The sequence below is a fragment of the Lonchura striata genome, chromosome 3, assembly GCF_046129695.1.
Source record: "Lonchura striata isolate bLonStr1 chromosome 3, bLonStr1.mat, whole genome shotgun sequence".
Taxonomy (NCBI): Eukaryota; Metazoa; Chordata; class Aves; order Passeriformes; family Estrildidae; genus Lonchura; species Lonchura striata.
Window position 1 is genome coordinate 113621593 of NC_134605.1, and position 9405 is coordinate 113630997.

Genomic DNA, 9405 nt, shown 5'->3' on the forward strand with positions numbered 1-9405 from the left:
GCTGTGGGCGGGGTCTCTGGGGAGGCGGTGCACGCTGGCCCCGCCCTCTGTGGGCGTGGTCTTTCCCGCCCTTTCCCGCCTCCCGGCGAGGCGGGGTTGGGACGTGGCAGCCGGCACGAGCGGCGCGTCTCGCGGGGCGCAGCCAATCAGCGGCGGCGGCGCGCGCACGCGCCCCGGCCCCAGCCCGGCGCCGCCCGTGGCGCTCCGGGTCCCGATGGCGGCGGCGCGAGCGGCCCCGGGCACGGCCGGCGGCGGGCGCGGCCGCTGGGAGGTGGTGCGCAAACCCCGCCGGGGGCCCGCGGGCGGTGCCGGCAGCCGCCGGGCCCTGGGAGAGGCCAACGCCGGGCGCGCCGTGCCCCTGCCCGGTGAGTGTCGGCGCCCGCGGGCCCCGGTGCGGCGGGCATCGGTCCCCTGGTCGGGGGGCGCCGTGTGTGGGGGACCGGGGGTCCCCGGTGGGTGCAGGGTCGCAGGGCGGCGTGGGGCGCCCCGGCGGTCTGTGCACCGCGGCCGTGCTCACGGCCGGGGCCGCGCTCTGCTGCTCGTGCCCCGCGTCCGTCCCGTCCCTCGTGCTGCCCAGGGCGCCTCGGTCACCCTTCCCTGTCCGTGCCCAGCTCCCATCGCCGCCTCCAGCACCATCTTCCAGCTGGGCTTCGAGCGGGCGCTGCGCCGGCAGAACAAGGAGCAAGTGCCGCCGGCCGCCGAGCCGCCGCCGCGGAAGCAGCACGCCGGCAAGAGCGGCAGGAAGGCGTCGGGGAACGACGCTGGAGCCCAGCCGGGCCGGTGCCGCTCGCTGGAGGAAGCCCTGAAAGCCGTGAGTGTGCCCGGCCGGGTCCCTGCGGAGCACCGGGAGCTCCGCGCCGCTGTTCCCGCTGCCAGGGGAGCTGTGCGGGGCAGGAGGCGGCTGGAAGGGGAAGCCTGGTTCCCCTCCTCACCGCTGTGTCTGGGAGGAACCCCAGGAAGCCTGGTCGTGGCTGGCACCTCCTCCCTGCCTCGCTGGCGGGGCCCTGGGAGTCCCTCCTGCAGCTGCTGTGCTCTGGCTGGCTCTGCAGAACCTGTCTGTGTCTGCCTCATCCATTCATAGCATGAAAGAGGCAGGCTGGCTGGGCTGATGTGTCCCCGGGGTTGGCAGGCACTGCTCGCTCACCTCCTCCCCTGTCTCCTCATGCCCTGGGGCCTCCACTCCCCCCGGACGAGGGGGTTCCCTCTGTGTCCCCCTGAACTGGGTGGGGCTTCTCTGCACTGCTCCAGCAGCTCTCCACGTGCAGCTTCTGCCCAGCGACAGCTGGTGCAGGACTGTGGCATTCCCGTATTCCCCGGGGAGGCAGGGCAGGGCAGCCAGAGCTGTCCCTGTGCTCAGTGGGGACACACACTGCGTGGCCCTGTCACCTCAGGGACGGGGCTTTTGGGACAGGTTTCTTTCCTGCTGTGGCACCAGCTGGTTTGTATGGAATTCCTCTCACGAGGCTGTGGTGCCCAAGGGCACCTAGCTGATGTGCCAGTGGGAACCCACTCACGGGGAGCATGTTCAGCTCTCACAGAGCCTGAGCCTTGCAGCCCCACAGAGCATCCAGGTGTAAAAGCAGGGCATGGGTGTGTCTGGGTGGCAGGAGAGGGGTGGGAGCTGCTGCCGCATACCTGGTTTGGTATGCTGGGCTGTTCAACAGGTGGGTTTGGTTGCTCACGGCTGTTTCCTCCCTGGAGGACTCTGGGTGTGGAGTGAGGACCAGCCATGGCTGGAATCACCGTGGGCCTGTGCTTGCCAAGCTGCTGCCATCAGCAAGTTCGGGCTGATGGGCTCGCTGGCTGGGAGCCAGCTGCCCCAGGCAATGCTCTGGAGCTCTGGCAGCAGGGGTTTTCCATGTGGGATGGAGGTGGCAGCATTTCCCTCCATGGCCCCTCAGGAGTCAGAGGTAACTTTCTCCTGCCTGTGCTTTTTGCCCAGTTCTGTCCGTCCTGGTTGAGTTTATCTGTCTGTCACTTGCAGCTGGACCTGGTGGATCTGCAGAAGGAGCTGCAGAAGAGCCAGAGTGTGTTCCCCGAGAACCCCTCGGTGTGGGTGAAGGACCTGGCTGGGTACCTCAACTACAAGCTGCAGGCACCCAGGAGCGACCCCGTGCTGAGCCAGCACCCCCACGGTCCGTGTGCTGCTGCCCCTCGGCAGTGCTGGGGCTGTGCTCCTTGGGGCCAGAACAGGGAGGGTTTGCTGGGCTCTGAGCTGTCCCCAGACCCGCTTTCAACTGCTTTGTTTCAAATGTATCACTCTTCTATAGAGAGCATCATGCAGAGCAATTTCATTGGTCTTAAACTAAAAACACCTCACAGCATTGGTGCTCAGTGAATGACGCACAGTGGCAGAACATATCCACAAACAATGTGAACAAGAGAGATAGAGAATTGTTTACATTCCTTTGCAACTCTTTCCCAGGCCCTAGCCTGGCAGAAACCTCTCCTTTCTCTGTGACTGAACTGAGAGTACCCATAACATTGCCCATGCAGCAGGCAAAGCGGGGCTTCCCCAGTCACCCCGTTCTGCACGGGAGTCCCTGAGCTCTGTCTGCTGCTGCAGAGTTTGGGAGCTCGCTCTCAGCTGTCCACCCTCCGTGCTGGAGGGATGTTGGGGCAGGATTTCCCTTTCCTGCCTGCTCACACTGAGAACGTGGCATTTCTGGCGGGAGGGGAACAAAGTGTTTTCTCCAGGCCCCTGTCCATCCCACAGCGTCAGCATTCCATGGGAAGCCGTCCCTTAGGGCAGGATCCCTGGGGAGGGGGCTGGGGCTGCCTGGCTGGGATGAGGATGAGGCACTCCCTGCGCCCAGCTCACACTGGGTCAGTTCCTCCAGCTCTGCTGGACTCTCCAGAACAGGGTCTCACTAAACTCTTCCCTCCCTCGTGCCCCCCAGACTACCCGTACTGCCTGGTGAGCAAGGAGCTGAGGAGCATCATCCGCTCCCTGCTGGCAAAGGCGTCGAATTTCCTGGAGCTCTTCTTTGACCACTGCATCTACACCATGCTGCAGGAGCTGGACAAGGCCCAAGGTCAGCACCTGGGGCTCCCTGTCCTCCCCCCAGTGTCTGCTCCTCGTTGTCTCTTTGTAATTCCTGCACGGAGGCCGTGGTGAGCAGGACCTCTCCCGTCTCCGTTCCAGGGGAGTCGCTGCACGGCTACAGGATCTGCATCCAGGCCCTTCTCCTGTACAGGCCCCGGATTGCCACCACCAACCTGAGCAAGGTGAGCTGGGGTGAGCCACGTGTGTGTCTGCTGTAAACCTGGTGGGGCTGCTCCTCCATGCCACTGCACAAAGCCACTGGACCTCTCCACCCTCCCCTGCCAAGGGACTGGTGTCCCCAGTGGGTTCTGCCTGCCCTGCCCAGCAGCTCTGGGTTTGGGGTTTCTCCTGTCCCCCTGCACCCCCAGAGCTGGGTTTGGGGTTTCTCCTGTCCCCTGCACCCCCAGAGCTGCGTTTGGGGTTTCTCCTTTCCCCTGCACCCCCAGAGCTGGGTTTGGAGTTTCCCCTGTCCCCTTGCACCACAAGAACTGGGTTTGGGGTTTCCCCTGTCCTCCGGCACCCCCAGAGCTGGGTTTGGGGTTTCTCCTGTCCTCCTGCACCCTCAGAGCTGGGTTTGGGGTTTCCCCTGTCCTCTTGCACCACAAGAACTGGGTTTGGGGTTTCCCCTGTCCTCCGGCACCCCCAGAGCTGGGTTTGGGGTTTCTCCTGTCCCCCTGCACCCCCAGAGCTGGGTTTGGGGTTTCTCCTGTCCTCCTGCACCCTCAGAGCTGGGTTTGGGGTTTCCCCTGTCCTCTTGCACCACAAGAACTGGGTTTGGGGTTTCCCCTGTCCTCCGGCACCCCCAGAGCTGGGTTTGGGGTTTCTCCTGTCCCCCTGCACTCCCAGAGCTGGGTTTGGGGTATTCCCTGTCCCCCATGCACCCCCAGAGCTGGGTTTGGGGTTTTCCCTGTCCCCCTGCACCCCCAGAGCTGGGTTTGGGGTTTCTCCTGTCCCCCTGCACCCCCAGAGCTGGGTTTGGGGTTTCTCCTTTCCCCTGCACCCCCAGAGCTGGGTTTGGGGTTTCTCCTTTCCCCTGCACCCCCAAAGCTGGGTTTGGGGTTCCCCTGTTGCCCCAGAATGGCTCCTGGCCTCGCCTGGAGCTGTGGGTCCCTTCCAGGGGCTGGGGGCTGCGGGTGCCATGGCTCTGGGCTGGGCTGGGCTGGGCTGGGCTGCAGTTTCCCAGCTGACTGTCCTGTCCTGCCGCAGTACCTGGAGGTGCTGCGCTCCCAGCAGAGCCGGCCGGCGCAGTGCCTGACCGTGCTCTGGGCGCTGGGGCAGGCCGGCTTCACCGACCTCCAGGAGGGCCTGAAAGGTGAGAGCCGCCAGCAGCGCTGTGGGATCCCCTCCCGGCACTGCCAGCAGCTCCACTCCTGCTGCTGGCGCTGCCTCGGGCTGGGAAGAGCTTGGGAAGGATCCTTAAGCTCTGCAGTGCAGCTTCCCGCAGCCGGCACAGGGAAGTGGCTGGGTCCCATCTGCCTGGAGAGACAGGGAGCGTGCTGCCCCGCTGCTCTGCAGCACAGCTGCCCTGAGCCCTTCCCGGGGACCCGCCCGCCTGTCCCAGCGAGGGGCAGCCCAGCCAGAGCCCTCCCCCTCTCCCCGCAGTGTGGCTCGGCGTCATGCTCCCGGTGCTCGGCATCAAGTCCCTCTCGCCCTACGCCGTTTCCTACCTGGACCGGCTCCTGATGTGAGTGACCCCCGTGTCCCAGCGGCTGCCGGGGCCCGGGCTCTGGAGCCAGCGCTGCCCGTGCCACCCCTCAGTAGCTCAGGGCTCTGTTCTGCAGGATGCACCCCAACCTCACCAAAGGCTTCGGCATGATCGGCCCCAAGGACTTCTTCCCCCTCCTGGACTTCGCCTTCATGCCCAACAACTCGCTGTCCCCCAGGTAGGCTGATCCATCCAGGCACAGCCGTGCCACGGGCCTGCCCTCGGTGTCCCCGGTGCCAGCCTGGTGCCCGCCAGCCCTCGGCAGCCTCTCGCTCTCCCCCAGCCTGCAGGAGCAGCTGCGGCGCCTCTACCCCCGCCTGAAGGTGCTGGCCCTGGGCGCCCGGCCCGAGGCGGCCCTGCACACCTACTTCCCCTCCTTCCTGTCCCGAGCCACGCCCGCCTGCCCGCCGGCCATGAAGGAGGAGGTGAGCCTGGCAGGGGCACGCTGTGGTGGTCCCTGGAGGTGTGGTGGTCCCTGGAGCTGTGGTGGTCCCTGGAGCTGTGGTGGTCCCTGGAGGTTTGGTGGTCCCTGGAGCCGTGCCAGGATGGACCCGTGCCAGCTGGAGGGTGGTGATGGCAGTATAGGGGTTGTGCTGCCTGCTCCCAGGGATAGGAGTCAGCAAATCCTACAGTGGTTTGGGTGGGAACCCTTGGAGACCATCCAGTGCCAGAGCTGGCTGGCTGTGGCACATGTGGGGTGTCTGGTGTGCTGGGGACAGGGTCACACCTGCTGTGCCCCCTCCCCAGCTTCTGACCTCCATGAGCCAGTGCCTGAGCCTGGACCCACTGAGCTTCAGTGTCTGGAGGCAGCTCTACACCAAACACCTCGCTCAGTCCAGGTCAGTCCACACTGTGGCTCCAAGCGGGGCCAGTGCTCACCTACAGAACCTTTGGGACACCTGCATTCCTTCTGGGAGCTCCTGACCAAGTCCTCTGTTCTCCTTTCTCCCCAGTTTGCTGCTGAACCACCTCCTGGAGTGCTGGGAGAGCAGCAGCAAGAAGGTAGGGGTGAGCAGTGGGATGGGGCAGCTGGGCTGGGAGGTGTCCCCGTGCTGCTGGGAGAGCTCCCTGAGCTGCCAGTGTCCCCTGGCACCTGCGCTTGCCCTCTGGGTGCCGTGGAAGCTCAGGGGTCTGTGGGGACGGGGGGCTCCTGACACAGCTACTGCTGTCCCCAAGGTGCATCAGTCACTACAGGAAACGGTTCGCTCCTTCAAAGTGACAAACGAGGAGCTGGCAGCCAGGGGGGCCGGAGGGGACCAGGATGTGGCCGCCTGTGATGCCGCCTGCAAGGTGAGAGACGGGACAGGAGGGGCAGGCAGCACCCGGGGCCAGGCCTCAGCTCCGTGCTGGGCTCGGTTGGCCCCTCCTGCTGCCGGCACGTGCTGGGCCAGGCACGCAGGACACGCTGGGGACAGATGTGCTGGTCCCTGTCCAAGCCCCAGCTGTCAGCAGATGTCTGTCCTGGCCAGCCGGGGCTGGGTGGGGCCGGAGGGCAGCACGGCTGTGCTGGAGCCTGCGGTGACAGTGACAAGGCCTTGTCCTCCCCACCAGGAGCTGCTGTGCAAGATGAAGGGCCGGGGCTTCCCCTGGTCACGGCTGCTGCTCGTCCTGCTGGTCGTCGCCGCTGGCTTCTTCCTGCACGACGTGCACACGCACGGCTCCTTCCAGGGTACGCTGGGGACTCACGGAACAATCCAGGGTGCACAAATCCTCTGGGAGCATCAGGCATCCCCCAGCACTGCCAAGGCCACCAATGTCCCTCATCCCCACAAGTACCACATCCACACGGCTTTTAAACCCCCCGAGGGATGGAGACTCCACCATTGCCCTGGGCAGCCTGCGCAGCCCTTTCTATGGATAAACTGGTTTTTGTTTGCAGCCTAAACCTTCCCTGTCACAAGCTTGAGGCTTTTTCCCCTTGCTCAGAAGTGATCCTCCTCCCTGGGATCCCTCCTGCAGCTGTTCCCTGAGTAAAGCCCCTGGTGTCCCTGCCTTTGGCTGTGGCTGCTGTGGGCAGTGGGGCCTGTCCGTCTGTCCAGCTGGGCACTCCTGGGGGATGCAGGCACTCGGGCCAGTTCCCCTTTGGGAGGGTCTCCCTGCTCAGGGGCTTCTGTCCATCTGTCCCCTCCCGGAGGATCTCCCGAGGGGTTTCACAGCACAGCTCGAGCCGTGCATCCCCACGGAGTCCTTGGGGACAGACAGACATGCGTCCCCGCAGCCAAGGCACACTCAGGGAGCACTCGTGTCTCTTGCAGCCTCGTCCTCTGCTCGGCTGCTTCGCTCCTGCGGCGTGCTGCCCGCCTCCCAGCTGGCCTGGCAGAAGGTGTCCCGTGGCTGCCTGCAGGGCTACAGGTCTGTGCCGGCGGCGGGGCTGGCCGGGGCTGGGGTGTGAGGCTGTGGTGCAGCACAGCGAGGGCTGGGGGGAGCCGGGAGCTGCTCCCCAGCCCTGCCTGGAAGCACTTGGAGCTCCCAATGGAGCTCTCCCCCGTTGCCCTGTGGTGGCAGCTCGTGGCCACGTGCTCTGCGGGTGCCACCGGTGCCGTGGTCCATCGGGGACTCCCTTGCAGGTGGCTGGAGCGCAGCCTGGCCCAGCACGGTTCCGTGGCTGTGTCCGTCCTGGGGCCGCAGCTGGAGCTGCTCTGGAAAAGCAGCGCTGAGGTGGCCCGGGCCGTGTCCCAGCAGTGCTGCTCCCTGCTCTCCTGGCTCCAGGGCAGCCTGCCCTGGCTTGGCGACTGGGTGAGTGGGGGCTCCAGGGCTGGGCGGGACAAGGAGTGCCAGTGGGGGTTTGTAGGGCTGGGAAAGCTGTCTCGGGGAGGCCTGAAGTGGGATGGTGTTTGCCACTGCTCCTGGCAGGAGCCCCCAGTGCTGCTGTTGTGGGAAGAGGACAGCCCCATGGCAGGCCTCTGATGCCACCTGTCCTCCTGTGGCACCGGCCCGCCCCGGCTGTTGCAGTGACCGTGGCAGGGACAGGGCTCAGAGGGCTCCCTGGTGCTGCAGAAGGCAGCGTTTTGGTGCCAGTGGGGTGACATGGGCGCCTCAGTGTGGGTGCCCTGGCTGCCAAGTGCTGGAGAGCGTGGGCAGAGCTCAGGGACGCCAGAGAAGGGAGGGGGTGGGATGGGACCGGCACGGGTGGCCAGGGCCCCAGACTCTGCCGGGCTTGGAGCTCACCCCGCGCCCTCTCTGCTCCCCCAGCTCCAGACCCGGCTCCCCGAGGCGCTGCTGCACCTGGCCGAGTGCGCGCGGGAGCTGCTGCTGTTCGTGCTGCGGAGCTGCCTGCTGCCGCTGCTGCAGGGCCTGGCTGCGGCGCTGCAGCGGGGCTGGCAGCACTGCCTCGACTCCTGCAAGTGAGCAGCCCCGCCACCCCTTGCCCGCGGCTCCCTGGCTGCTGCTGCGATCGCATCTGTCCCCGTGCCAGCCGGGGGTGCCCCCTGTGTCCCCCATGTCATCCCTCCCTTCTGGCCCTGACCCCCCGTAATCCCTTGTCCTTGCTTTTGCAGCGGGGATGTGACGTGGGAGTGCGTGAGGGACCACTTGACGAGCTTCACCTATTCTTCCTGGATTTACCTGCAAAACGCAACCCTGGCCCTCAAAAACTGGGCCCTGGCCATGATTTCTGGACACTGAGCTGCTCCCTCCCCGAGTTCTGCCTGCCGAGGAGCACCCGGGGCGCAGCAGGGCACAGGACAGCAGCGTCGAGGGCAGTGCCCGCAGGAACTTTGGGTCAAACTGGGGCTTTCGGGGAGGTTTGTTTTTCTGGGGGCTGGGGAGACACACTTCCAGGTTTTTCCACACCCTGTGACTGCTTTGGCTTTCCCTGTCCTGCTGTCCTTGGGTGGGTGATCCCCATCCCCTTGTGTTTCGCCTGCTTGCAGGATCAGGGGTGGACACCTGGAGCCCCTCACCTTCCCACTCCTTCCCACCGGTGAATGAACTGATTTATTTTATTATTTTTTCCTTATAATTGCTCCGTATGCTTTGTATTTCTTCCTAATTTCGTAGTTCCTCGACCCCCACCTCTGCCCATGTGGGTGGGTGTCACCAGTGTGGGTGTGTCTCCTGTGTGGGTGTGTCACCAGTGTGGGTGGGTGTCACCAGTGGGTGTGTCTCCTCTGTGGGTGGGTGTCACCTGTGTGGGTGTGTCTCCTCTGTGGGTGGGGGTCACCAGTGTGGGTGTGTCACCTGTGTGGGTGTGTCACCTGTGTGGGTGTGCAGGGGGTTGGGAGCGCCTGAGTTCTTACAGGTGTGCGTGCAGGGTCACCTGTGTGTGCCTCTGCTCACCCACGTGTGGGCACGTACAGGTGTCCGTGCCTCTGTGCACGCGTGTGCTTGTGTCCATGTCTGTGCACAGCACAGTGCTCTTGGTCACACCCCTGCGTCCAGTCACGCTGTGTGTCCACTCTCACCCAGTGTCCACTCTCACCCAGTGTCCACTCACACCACTCACACCCACTGTCCACTCACACCACTCACACCCCAGTGCCCACTCACACCACTCACACCCACTGTCCACTCACACCACTCACACCCAGTGTCCACTCTTACCCAGTGTCCACTCACACCCACTGTCCACTCACACCCACTGTCCACTCTTACCCAGTGTCCACTCACACCCACTGCCCACTCGCGCCCACTGCCCACTCACACCCACTGTCCA

At 65.1% G+C, this 9405-nt stretch overlaps 1 protein-coding gene across 1 annotated transcript; it reads left to right on the forward strand.

The window, feature by feature from the left end:
• Positions 1–214: 214 nt before the first annotated feature.
• Positions 215–8712, forward strand: TMEM214 (transmembrane protein 214). Its single transcript, XM_021545144.3, has 17 exons — positions 215–365; positions 612–811; positions 1985–2135; positions 2901–3035; positions 3146–3228; positions 4253–4358; positions 4649–4730; positions 4828–4929; positions 5035–5176; positions 5499–5590; positions 5705–5753; positions 5928–6041; positions 6303–6420; positions 7007–7103; positions 7319–7487; positions 7944–8095; positions 8249–8712. Exons 1-17 carry the CDS (start codon positions 215–217, stop codon positions 8373–8375), a joined length of 2070 nt encoding a protein of 689 aa, XP_021400819.2. The 3' UTR covers positions 8376–8712.
• Positions 8713–9405: the final 693 nt, after the last annotated feature.